We start from the raw sequence: 13,689 nt of genomic DNA, 5'->3' as shown, positions 1-13,689 counted from the left end.
CAGAGGGCGCTGTTGACTGGACTCTTCTCTTTGCTGATGCTGGTCTGGACTGTGGAGCTCAGAGGAGAGAAGTCAGCCTCTCTCAGGTTCTTATCAGAGGAAGACTGCAGCTTGTTGAAGTGGTGCATCAGTCTTCTCTTGGACGGTGTCTTCACCTGCTCCGTGGACAGGAAGTGTGTCACCTCTTGGACACATCTGGAGTAGCCCTGCATTGGGACCAAAATATGACCAAATATTTCTGAATGAATTGAGTGAGACGTTTTATTTTGTATTTATTCTTCATACATTTTTCTTAAATTGTACTTCATGAAAAATGCACCATTTTTTAAATCTTGTTTCTTGTGTTGGTCACCAGTTTGATTCCCATTCCTGATGCTAGAAACCAACTCAACACAATCCTCATCCTGCTGTCCAGATGCAGCAGAGTCTTTTGACACGTGCCTTGCAGTCGGTGTGAGTAACAAGTTGAGCTCAGTTTCCCACACTGACTCCCTGTATGGTCCGGTCAATAACCACAAAGGCACTTCTGTGACAGATGCTGGCTGTGTGTTGTCGTAGAAACAGAGTCTGACATCACCAACCATCTGGAGGGAAAGAAGCCCATTGGCTGTTTCTGACTGTTTGTGAAGTTGGACATTTTGATGAAAATATTTATCATATAGTTTCACCAAAAAACTGAATCATATCATACTTTCAGTGTCCAATCACATTCATACATTCTGAACCTTTATTAATAATCATGCCTCATTATTGACCGTTAACTGGATCAAACCTCCAGCTCTACACATGAAGGTGGGAGGTTTCAGGAGCAGCTGTTTCCTGAAGTGTGCCAAATCTCTTTGGAGAATTCCTCGGCTGCTGGTGGGATGAATGTCATTCACACTCAACTCTTTCCTCCAGAGCTTTCCCACACTCCGTCTATTAGCAGTAAGGAGGCATGTGTTCCTCTAATAATGGATCCTCTGAATGCAGTGTGTGATGTTAAGGAATGAGGGTGGGGTCTCCTCAAAAAGAGGAATAGCTGATACATAAGTTTAACTCTAAAAAGCAATTTCTGAAGAATTTGCGGTGTGAATGTTAAATATTGAAAAACATGACAAGCAATTTGCTGTAATTGTGTGAAAGATATGAGAACTGGTTTAATGTTAGCAATTCCCATGTGTTGTGACTTGTTTAAAAACATTTGTTTATTAAAGTCTGCTATTATTTTACGTGTTTGTATATTTTATGTTACTTCCTTAACAACCTTTCTAGCCCCAAATCCATCATCAGACTAGAAAAGAGACGAATAAGTCAAGTGAAGTTCCCTAAAGGATCACCGGAACCACAACGTTGATTAACTTCAATTTAACTTAAATTTAAATTGATGAAATACAGTAAAGCCTTGTGGGAAGAGTTCTATCGGCTCTGAAAAAATTACCAACATAAGAAACAAGATTTTAAAAATGGTGCATTTTTAGAGAAGCATGAATCAAGAATTATAAATATGATATAGAAATCAGAATGAATTCAATCAAAATATTGATTACACCTGATTTATTTAAAGTTTGTATTCAATAAAGTCACAAGACAACAAATATCAAATTAGTTTTCATATTTCTTGTACAAACGAATCTAAACCGTATTTGTTTGATGGAATGCCATTTCCTTTTCACTGTGATGTGATGATGAGCGTGTGCTCAGTCAGAGTCATTGATCCCAGCATCAGGCAGCAGATCTGCTCTCTCTACAGGGTCACCACTTTCCCAGATTCACACAGAGCTCTGAGAGTCTCCCTCCATCACCCCCCCAGTCCTCCACCTGTTCCCCTGAGATCTAACCATTGTCCCACAGGAATTAGGAGCAGTAAGTGTGCTGAATCCCTCATTGTCTCACCAAGCTCTCTGATTGGATGAGACTGTGGGAAACTCCATCTAGACCAAGACCCACACATTCATATGGAGATGAGGGAGTATAAATAGGAGGGATGAAGCCAGCAGAGATCAGATTCTCTCTACAGAGACCTCTACAGCACAGAGATCCAGACATGGCACCTACAACCACTGCAGCAATGACCAATTCTCAGGAGCATCTGGCTCTGACCCACAAGGTAAATTGAAGATTCAAGAAGATTTAAATGTTATTGATGAGAAGCTGTCTTTCTTCATGCTAACTCTATCCTCCAGAATCAGTTTATTAATGACTTTGTTCCTCGTTCTGCAGATCAGAAAGCCTCTTGTGGAGAAGTTACGCAGAGAGAGAATCAACAGCAGCATTGAGCAGCTCAAGTCTCTCCTGGATCCAGAGTTCCTCAAACAGCAGCCAGACTCCAAGCTGGAGAAAGCAGACATCCTGGAGATGACAGTTTGTGTCCTGAGACGACTGCAGCAGCAGAATCAAGCTGTGGACTCTGCAGCTGTTGGTCAGGGCTACTCCAGATGTGTCCAAGAGGTGACACACTTCCTGTCCAAGGAGCAGGTGAAGACACCGTCCAAGAGAAGACTGATGCACCACTTCAACAAGCTGCAGTCTTCCTCTGATAAGAACCTGAGAGAGGCTGACTTCTCTCCTCTGAGCTCCACAGTCCAGACCAGCATCAGCAAAGAGAAGAGTCCAGTCAACAGCGCCCCCTGGAGGCCGTGGTAGACGCCTACAGACTGGAGCTGCTAGCAGACAAACTGAGATGACCACATTGGTCAAAGATTACTGGAAGTGAATTCTTCTGAATTCTGAGATGTTATGAACTTGTTCTTCTGTTTGTACAGAAGGTTGTTTTTAGTTTCTGCTTTCTTTGTGAAAGATGACATTTCCTGAGGAAATAACAGCAACTTTATCTTTCAAGTTAAGAAAGAGAACATCTTGTCATGCATGTTGCATGAAACAAATCTGATTGCATCAGCAATTTATATTTTACATCACTGTACTACATGTATTGATGGATGGTAAAAGCTATGGATACATTAGTATCTTTTCATTCTTATTGATCATTTTGATCAGAAACTTTAACTCTTCTTTTTGACATGTGTTAAAGGACTTTAATCTCTGATTACTCCAAACTGATCTGTTGTTAGATCCAAATGTTTATCCTTTTTCTATAAAACAATTATTAATGTCACTGTTTTCATGTGATACTTTTATTCCTGACATGTCATGTGTTGGTACAATATTATGCATTGATAATTGTTGTTACCTCTTGATTAATATTTATCACTTTGATAAAATTGTTAATTGTCCTTTTTATGGATGTCATAAGGGATTTTTACTCACATTATGTGATAATTGAAAAATGATCTGTTTCAAGATCAATATGTTTATCCTTTTATTGTAAAACGTTTGTTTAACATCACACTGTCACAGTTTTACAGTGACAATGAGAATTGTACATTTTGGGATTCAATTGAATTCATTGTTTACTAAGAAGAATGTGACCTGTTCTCAGGTCAGTTTTTACTATTTGTTTTGTTCACCAAGTGAAAATGTTTAAATCCATTTGTAAAAGTATTGTTTAAAGACAGTGAGTACTGTGTCCTCTAATATTGTAAATGGTTTGTCTTTTATAAAGACAGTTGTTCCTTTACTCTCTCTGAGTACAGTGTGTCTTGTAGAAATCTACAAGTTGTTGTTGTGATGAATCATCACCTCTAGTTGCAGCTTTCATACTTTATGAGGCTCATTGTGACTTGTTGAATAAACAAAATACTTCTAACTGAAAATGTTGTCTTCTCATGTCATTGTTTATTGATTTCATCATAACTGATAGAGGTCTCCACCATCGATGATATCTTTGAAACACAAATCAAGATAAAGGGTCAGAGCATACAGTAATTGATCAAAAGCAACATTCCTGTTTATGATTAAACTATGTATAGGAATGTGGTTCAATTAACATTATTGATTAAAAGGGATTATCAATTATACATCACTTCATATGGAATAAGTCAATTCATCAAAATGAGAAAAAGTACATTTCCAAGACAACTAAATTGTCTTGGAAATGTACTTTATTTTTGTATGTTTCAGGTGTTGAAATGTAAAAACTTTAAAGTGAAGCATCTCCCTCTTTAAAGGGTCAGACATTGTATCTGATGTGATGCATAATGAGACACACTTCTATTGTTCCTCAGTCAAAGGACAGAGTGTGGGAAACCAGAGGAAGCTCACTCACAGAGCCCTGTGGGACACCAGATCCAGACCTTTGACCTGAAGGGACGGAGACTAAAAGAGATTTGGGATCTTAAAAATGCAAAATTCCTAATCTGTTTCAAATCATAGATTTACATTATTCTAACATTTCTAACTATGATGACAAAAACTAATTAGACAATGTTATTCTTTACGTTTCTGTCAGTGAGGTAAATTGTAAAACTCTAATGTTGTTTGGAAATAAAAATAGAAATATTTGGTTTGTCTCAGGGCTACAGTCTCATGATATTTTGACACTAGCAAAGAGAACATGGTTCAGTATAAATAGCACACAGGTCAGTGTTTTACTGACAGAATAGAACCACACCTTTCACATGATGACCTCAGAGTATATTGGTACATTAACATCACAGGATTTGTGAATATTTAAAATACATGTGAATCCAGAAAAGAGTCCCAGCACAGCTATTTTTTACTTATATTTTGAGATTAAATGATGAGTTGTAGAATATTAAAAAGAAAGGCAGACTAAAGGAACAAGCCCATTGCTACCATGTGTTCAATTTAACAAAGGATAATCAAAAGACTTATTTGGATTTAAGCAAAGAGCCTAATTTATGTTAATGCACAGAGTGTAAAAACTGTGGAGATCAGAGTTTAGCATGATTATTGTCCTCAGCCCCACCAGCACCAGATTATTCTCCAAAGGGATTTGGCACACTTCAGGAAACAGCTGCCTCAACCTCCCAGCCTCATCTACAGAGATGACATCTATAAAACATGATGATAGAAAACATGCTGAATATTGACTGGATGATCAAAAGCTCTTAACATTAACGACATAATTTGCCAAACACAATTTGGCAGATCTGTTTTTATAAAAATGTCCTGATAATTTCAAACTTTTCAGGTTGTCAGAGTCAGCCAATGGGGTTCTTTCCCTCCAGATGGTTGGTGACATCATGCTCTGTTTGTACTACAACACACGTCCAGCATCAGTCACAAAGGCTCCATTCAACGTCCTTTTGTTGTTCATTGACCACAGCATTCAAAGAGTCAGTGTGGGAAACTGAGACCAACTTCCTACCCACAATTACTACAAGACACAAGTCAGAAGACTGAAACATCTGGACTGAAAACTGATTGTTGTTCTTACGATTTTAAAAATATCCATATGGGAATTAAACTGTTTTAAAATCACTGAAGAAATTGTCTTCAGTAATACAGAACCTGAGGAAAGGCAGTGAATTTTAAGATGCCATTTCCTTTTCACTGTGATGTGATGATGAGCGTGTGCTCAGTCAGAGTCATTGATCCCAGCATCAGGCAGCAGATCTGCTCTCTACAGGGTCACCACTTTCCCAGATTCACACAGAGCTCTGAGAGTCTCCCTCCATCACCCCCCCAGTCCTCCACCTGTTCCCCTGAGACCTAACCATTGTCCCACTGGCAATTAAACCATTTAGCATGCTGCATCCCTCGTTGTCTCATGAAGCTCTCTGATTGGCTGAGACTGTGAGAAACTCCAACTAGACCAAGACCCACACATTCATATGGAGATGAGGGAGTATAAATAGGAGGGATGAAGCCAGCAGAGATCAGATTCTCTCTACAGAGACCTCTACAGCACAGAGATCCAGACATGGCACCTACAACCACTGCAGCAATGACCAATTCTCAGGAGCATCTGACTCTGACCCACAAGGTAAATTGAAGATTCAAGAAGATTTAAATGTTATTGATGAGAAGTTGTCTTTCTTCATGCTAACTCTATCCTCCAGAATCAGTTTATTAATGACTTTGTTCCTCTTTCTGCAGATCAGAAAGCCTCTGGTGGAGAAGTTACGCAGAGAGAGAATCAACAGCAGCATTGAGCAGCTCAAGTCTCTCCTGGATCCAGAGTTCCTCAAACAGCAGCCAGACTCCAAGCTGGAGAAAGCAGACATCCTGGAGATGACAGTTTGTGTCCTGAGACGACTGCAGCAGCAGAATCAAGCTGTGGACTCTGCAGCTGTTGGTCAGGGCTACTCCAGATGTGTCCAAGAGGTGACACACTTCCTGTCCAAGGAGCAGGTGAAGACACCGTCCAAGAGAAGACTGATGCACCACTTCAACAAGCTGCAGTCTTCCTCTGATAAGAACCTGAGAGAGGCTGACTTCTCTCCTCTGAGCTCCACAGTCCAGACCAGCATCAGCAAAGAGAAGAGTCCAGTCAACAGCGCCCCCTGGAGGCCGTGGTAGACGCCTACAGACTGGAGCTACTAGCAGACAAACTGAGATGACCACATTGGTCAAAGATTACTGGAAGTGAATTCTTCTGAATTCTGAGATGTTATGAACTTGTTCTTCTGTTTGTACAGAAGGTTGTTTTTAGTTTCTGCTTTCTTTGTGGAAGATGAAAAAACAGCAACTTTATCTTTCAAGTTAAGAAAGAGAACATCTTGTCATGCATGTTGCATGAAACAAATCTGATTGCATCAGCAATTATTATTTTACATCACTGTACTACATGTATTGATGGATGGTAAAAGCTATGGATACATTAGTATCTTTTCATTATTATTGATCATTTTGATCAGAAACTTTGATTCTTCTTTTTGACACGTTAAAGGACTTTAATCTCTGATTACTCCAAACTGATCTGTTGTTAGATCCAAATGTTTATCCTTTTTCTCTAAAGGATTTATTAATGTCACAATTTTCATGTGATACTTGTATTCCTGACATCATGTCATGTGTTGGTACAATATTATGCATTGGTGATTGTTGTTACCTCTTGATTAATATTGATCATTTTGATAAAAAATGTAAATTGTACTTTTTAGTGACATTTTGTCATCATTGATTTTTACTCACATTATGTGATTATTGAAAATGATCTTTTTTAAGATCAATATGTTTATCCTTTTTTTGTAAAAGGTTTGTTTAGCGTCACACTGTCACAGTTTTACAGTGACAATGAGAATTTTACATTTTGGGATTCAATTGAATTCATTGTTTACTAAGAAGAATGTGACCTGTTCTCAGGTCAGTTTTCACTATTTGTTTTGTTCACCAAGTGAAAATGTTTAAATCCATTTGTAAAAGTATTGTTTAAAGACAGTGAGTACTGTGTCCTCTAATATTGTAAATGGTTTGTCTTTTATAAAGACAGTTGTTCCTTTACTCTCTCTGAGTACAGTGTGTCTTGTAGAAATCTACAAGTTGTTGTTGTGATGAATCATCACCTCTAGTTGCAGCTTTCATACTTTATGAGGCTCATTGTGACTTGTTGAATAAACAAAACACTTCTAACTGAAAATGTTGACTTCTTATGTCATTGTTTATTAATGTCATCATAACTGATCAAGGTCTATCATCGATCATATCTTTGAATGTCAAATCAAGATAAAAGGGTCAGAGCATAAAGTAATTAATTAACAGCAACATTCCTGTTCATTTAAACTATGTATATGAATGTGTTTAAATTAAGATTATTGATTAAGAGGGAATATCAATTATACATGACTCTATATGAATTAAGTCAATGCATCAACCAAATGAGGAAAAGTACATTTCTAAAACAATTTGATTGTCTTTGAAATGTACTTTATTTTTGTATGTTTCAAGTGTTGAAATGTAAAAACTTTAAAGTTAAGCATCTCCCTCTTTAAAGGGTCAGACATTGTATCTGATGTGATGCATAATGAGACACACTTCTATTGTTCCTCAGTCAAAGGACAGAGTGTGGGAAACCAGAGGAAGCTCACTCACAGAGCCGTGTGGGACACCAGATCCAGACCTTTGACCTGAAGGAACGGAGACTAAAAGAGACTCTGGACCTTCAAACTGGAACTTGTTTTAAAAAATGTCTTTGCTTCTAAATGTTCTTTTCTTGTATGAATCAGAATAAAAACCTTTATGGAATGTTGACATTTCATCAAATAAGAGCCAATATTTTCAGCATGACGTTTAAAAAGGTTTCTCTCAGTTAAGTTATGAACCTAATCATTTGGTTGATAAGTTTGAATGTTGGAAGCTTTCAACACGTATATTCTTTCTCACTCCTTACGAATATTCTACCACCACTTCTATTGGAACATAACCAATAAAACAATTTTCAACCGTGTTATTTAAAGTCTGCTATTATTTTACGTGTTTGTATCTTTCATACTAATTCCTTAATAAAAATATTAAAAAAATAAAAAAATAAAAATAAAAAAATAATTTCACAACACATGGGAAGTCCTTACATTAAATCAACTTTCTCATATCTTTCACACAATTAAAGCAAATCACTTTTCATGTTTTTCAATCTTTAACATTCACACTACAAATTCTTCATAAACTGCTTTCTGCAGTTGAACGTAATGTTATGCACCAGAGAACCACTTTCACTTTAATGATAAATTATTTTTGAGGAGGCCCCACCCTCATTTCTTAACATCACACACTGCGTGCAGAGGATCCATTATGAGAGAAACACATGCCTCCTTACTGCTAATAGACGGAGTGTGGGAAAGCTCTGGAGGAAAGAGTTGAGTGTGAATGACATTCATCCCACCAGCAGCCGAGGAATTCTCCAAAGAGATTTGGCACACTTCAGGAAACAGCTGCTCCTGAAACCTCCCACCTTCATGTGTAGAGCTGGAGGTTTGATCCAGTTAACGGTCAATAATGAGGCATGATTATTAATAAAGGTTCAGAATGTATGAATATGATTGGACACTGAAAGTATGATATGATTCAGTTTTTTGGTGAAACTATGTGATAAATATTTTCATCAAAATGTCCAACTTTACAAAGATTCAGAAACAGCCAATGGGCTTCTTTCCCTCCAGATGGTTGGTGATGTCAGACTCTGTTTCTACGACAACACACAGCCAGCATCTGTCACAGAAGTGCCTTTGTGGTTCATTGACCGGACCATACAGGGAGTCAGTGTGGGAAACTGAGCTCAACTTGTTACTCACACCGACTGCAAGGCACGTGTCAAAAGACTCTGCTGCATCTGGACAGCAGGATGAGGATTGTGTTGAGTTGGTTTCTAGCATCAGGAATGGGAATCAAACTGGTGACTGGTGAAGCATGGATCAAGATTGAATGGTCAAGTATAAATATCAAATTAAAAATCTCAATAGATTCAATCAACATATTGATTCCACCTGATATAGTTTAAATTGCCATTCATAAAATCACAAGACAACAAATATAACATTAGTTTTAATATGTCTTTTACACATAAATGAAACCATATTTTATGGATGGAATGCGATTTCCTTTTTTCACTGTGTTGGGATGATGAGTGTGTGCTCAGTTAAAGTCATTGATCTCAGCATCAGATATATAGATAGATAGATAGATAGATAGATAGATAGATAGATAGATAGATAGATAGATAGATAGAGCATACATAACAACAATATTGCTCTATGTTTAAATCATTGGTGAAGGTGTTTGGATGATACAAAATGTGAATGGATTTATTGTCATTGATATTTAGCTCTGTCCGGAGATAAAGGAGTATCTCCATGTTGTTAAACATGCAGAATACAACCAACTCAATGACGACCAGTGGCTGCTAGACTTGGCATTTTGAACCGATCTGACCAACATGTTGAATGACCTTAATTTAGAGCTGCAAGGAAAAGACAAAACCGTGGTTGATCAGCTTAGTTAATGCTTTCAAACAAAAAATGCAACATCTGTCCTCAAAGCTGCAAAACCTCGCGTCAGAGCTGGAGACGCAACGGAAGGCGCGTGCGCAGCTTGGCAGTGCGCGCTACACGGAGCAGCTTGACAAGTGTCTGTCAGAGTTTGACAAACGCTTTCAAGCCTTTCCTTTACTGGAGCCAGTCGCTACATTCATGTGATACCTATTTCACTTCAAACGTAATCACAATCCGTACGTTTTTAACAGAAACCGAAGGTCTCTACATTTAGATGATTCATATTTTATTAATTCAGTTAACCATAAAATATGCTTTCTGTACATTTGATGCAGCTGGTTCGTCCTCGTTGCCACAGTTAGGCTTTATTTGGCTCAGTGGCTGCAGCTTTCTGCTTTTTTTTAAGTAAAAATAATTAAGTTGCAATTGTTATGACTATTATTGAGTAGGAGTAAGTATTGTTCAACTTTATTTTTGAACTAGTGAATTATAATATCAACCGAATATCTTTTTTAATTTTTTTTAAATAAAAAACACACGGTGGTTGCATATAGCGCACACGCCACACTAACAGAGAGTTCGTTGATCTCTTCGCTCGTGCGGCATGTTTTGTTTGGACGGCAAAAATACGATTGTTGAGCTTGCAGGCTAGCTGCCATTTGCTTGACTTTCACTTCATTATATTTCTAAAACCGCAGTTGGCCACTCCTGGTCTAATGTATGCACCACCCTCCAAGACAAATTCTTCATATGTGTAAAACACACCTGGTAAATAAATGGTTCTGATTCTGACTGATTCTGATTCTGAATACATAAACTACTGTTAGTGAAGGCAGAAAGTATCACATGTATAATTGTTATTACATAAAGGAAAAGGAGCATAAGGTAAAGACTGATACGTAACCTCATCACGGCTGGGGTCAAGTCATAGTCGCGAGGACGAGAAGTAGAACACCAGAACACACACATGACCAGAACACGTCAACATGAGACGGGTGATGAAGTCGTGCTTCATGTGGGAGAAGAGCTCATGGTCCAGTTGTGTCCGTCGACGGCAGCACGTTTTAGGTTAAAAACCTCTTTCTGTCCCCAACCCCTGTCGTTGTCTGGCAGACGATGACGCAAATCACCTGTTAAACACACACCAAACAACATCATATATGCTGTATAGAACACAGACATGTGGCATATGATTATTATGTAATAAACAACTATCACATTCTGGTGTTCTCTGATTTTTTACAGATCTTGTACATCAGTAAAAAAAGTTATATGACATGGTGTAAATAATGTGAATACTATTTTACAAGTATAAGTCCTATATATTAGTTAAGTATATGTGTATTATAACCGTAATCTGCTAAATAACTAGTACCTCATTAGTAACTCTTTCTGTCACGTACATGTGTAGTTAAAAACTACTACTACTACTATAAACTACTACTACTACTACTACTACTACTACTACTACTACTATAAACTACTACTACTACTACTACTAGTACTACTACTACTACTACTACATGAACCTTAAAGTAACGTTACTCAGCACGTGCACGTGTATGCACGTTCACGTGATTCAAATGAAGCTTAAACAACACTGAAGAAACACGACTAAATTTACAGCTTTCAAGTGAATAAGAACATGTCAGCACTAATTCTCATCACATTTCAGGTCATTGATATTCATTTAAATGATTAACTGTTTCACGTAACGGCCACACAACGAAGAGCTGCAGAAAATACGTGTTGTTTACACTCGTTTCCGGGTTGTGCGTGAAGCAGGAAGGGAGGGGGAGGAGCCGCTGAAACTCAAAACGGCTCCACTGCGCCACTAGCGGCCAAATATATATTACATCGGCAGTTTTCAGCACTGCCATAGAGAATGAATGGAGGCTCCGAGGAAGAACTGTGACACATCCCAGTTAACTGATGAACATCAACACATCACATCACACCACACATCCCAGTTAACTGATGAACACCTCAGATCTGTCCTGAGAATTGCCACAACCAAACTGACACCAAACTTTGATGCACTGGGAAAAAGGGTGACCAACAGCACTGTTCCCACGGAAATTAAAGGTTTTTTTTATGTTTATTTTGTCAATTTTTTGCCATTTTACATTCCAATATCATGTGCAATATAACTTTTTATTACTTGTAATATCGTTGCCAATATTACCCCCAATATCAAGCACAATATGACTTTTCTATTTGAGTTAATATTATACACTGTTGTTATTACTACTGCTTAAACACTTTATATTTGTATGTTTGTTTGTAATCTTATATTATTCAAATGTAAAATTGTATTTAAGTTATAATTATGTTTTACTATATTGACCTCACTCTTATTGCTATTCTTTTTTTGCACTGGCATAAATGTCACTACATAACCACTTAATACCTATTTTTACTTTATTGTTTACACGTACAGTATATAATAGGCTATGTTTACTCTATTGTTCTTTCCAATTTGTCTATTGTAATATTTGTTTCATCAGTTTTGAGGAAAACTCCCCACAACTTTTTTTTTTTTTTTTCATTAATTCTTTCTCTGCAGCCCGGTAGCAAGGGACCCACGGGCCAGTACCGAGCCGCGGCCCGGTGGTTGGGGACCGGGGACACCAATGCAGTCAAACAATGCAGGCTTTCAACTTGCACATCTTTATTCTTTTTTATTCAAAGAAAGTCCAGTAATTAAATGCATTTCAATACATTCTGAGCTATACATTTTTGTATAGGTCTGGATCTGGTGTCCCACAGGGCTCTGTGAGTGAGCCTCCTCTGGTTTCCCACACTCTGTCCTTTGACTGAGGAACAATAGAAGTGTGTCTCATTATGCATCACATCAGATACAATGTCTGACCCTTTAAAGAGGGAGATGTTAACTTTAAAGTTTTTACATTTCAACACTTAAAACCTACCAAAATAAAGTACATTTCAAAGACAACTAAATTGTCTTTGAAATGTACTTTTCCTCATTTTGATGAATTTACTTAATCCATATAGAGTGATGTATCATTGATAATCCCTCTTAATCAATAATCTTAATTGATACACATTCCTATACATAGTTTAACCATGACAGGAATGTTGCTGTTAATTAATTACTTTATGTTCTGACCCTTTATCTTGATTTGACATTCAAAGTGCGGTCTGAAAAATCTATTGCGCGGCCACTTCGACTGGCCTGCGCGGCCGCGCACGCGCGCAGCTTAGATGGAACACTGACGCCCACCTTCATTAACGTCATTGAGCAGCCTGAAGCTACACAACTGAGACAAAAGCAACACAATGACAATAACGTAAACACAATTGCTCGGGTGAGAATCACCCAACGTTAGTGAAGGGTTAAAGTAAAAATACACACGGTGTTTGATTAGTCCACACGACAACACATCTCAAGCCTTGTTTCGTACCAGCCCACCAGGGTTGAACGTAATTCCCGTCTATGTCGTTATTCAGAGAATTACTATCAGAGTCCTGACATTATGTGGAGGCTTCGACAAATCCTTCTCCTATCAGTACCGTCTTTGTCTTATCCATGTTTTCGAACCCCGGGCTCTCGACTCACAAACGAGTGCACTATCCACTCACCCACCATGCTAGGATACAATGTATATGTACATGTATATATTTATCTTTCATGTTTTGATTATTAGTCGAGGAGAGTGATGTGAGGCCGGACGGAACCCTCACAGAGAACACGGAGCATGTGTTTTTATTTTAGTTTTATACAAATATATATTTTAACTTCTCACGAGAGCGACTGGACCACCGCAGACTCAAACTGCTCCACCTGTGCGTCATCAAAGAGCTTCAGAAACAACAGCTCCTCTCCTTTGTGCTTTGGAGGAGGAAGAACTGAGAGGTGGCTGAAGTCACGCTGCACGCCGCGCTGCACTCTTCACAG

The 13,689-nt window shown here is 38.1% G+C and overlaps 2 protein-coding genes across 2 annotated transcripts; both read left to right on the top strand.

The window, feature by feature from the left end:
• Window positions 1-1,966: 1,966 nt before the first annotated feature.
• Window positions 1,967-2,625, top strand: LOC306736109 (transcription factor HES-5-like; the record flags this gene model as incomplete). Its single annotated transcript, XM_079217706.1, has 2 exons — window positions 1,967-2,089; window positions 2,203-2,625. 2 exons carry the CDS (start codon window positions 1,967-1,969, stop codon window positions 2,623-2,625), a joined length of 546 nt encoding a protein of 181 aa, XP_079073832.1.
• A 3,079-nt stretch (window positions 2,626-5,704) lies between these two features.
• LOC306736458 (transcription factor HES-5-like) lies at window positions 5,705-6,363 on the top strand (the record flags this gene model as incomplete). Its single annotated transcript, XM_079218099.1, has 2 exons — window positions 5,705-5,827; window positions 5,941-6,363. The coding sequence occupies 2 exons, from the start codon at window positions 5,705-5,707 to the stop codon at window positions 6,361-6,363; spliced, it is 546 nt and encodes a 181-aa protein (XP_079074225.1).
• Between the last annotated feature and the right edge of the window lie 7,326 nt (window positions 6,364-13,689).

This window comes from Taurulus bubalis (genome assembly GCF_910589615.1).
Source record: "Taurulus bubalis genome assembly, chromosome: 5".
In the NCBI taxonomy this organism is placed as follows: domain Eukaryota; kingdom Metazoa; phylum Chordata; class Actinopteri; order Perciformes; family Cottidae; genus Taurulus; species Taurulus bubalis.
The sequence above is the reverse complement of the archived record's forward strand: the minus strand, read 5'-3'. Positions and strand labels throughout refer to the sequence as shown.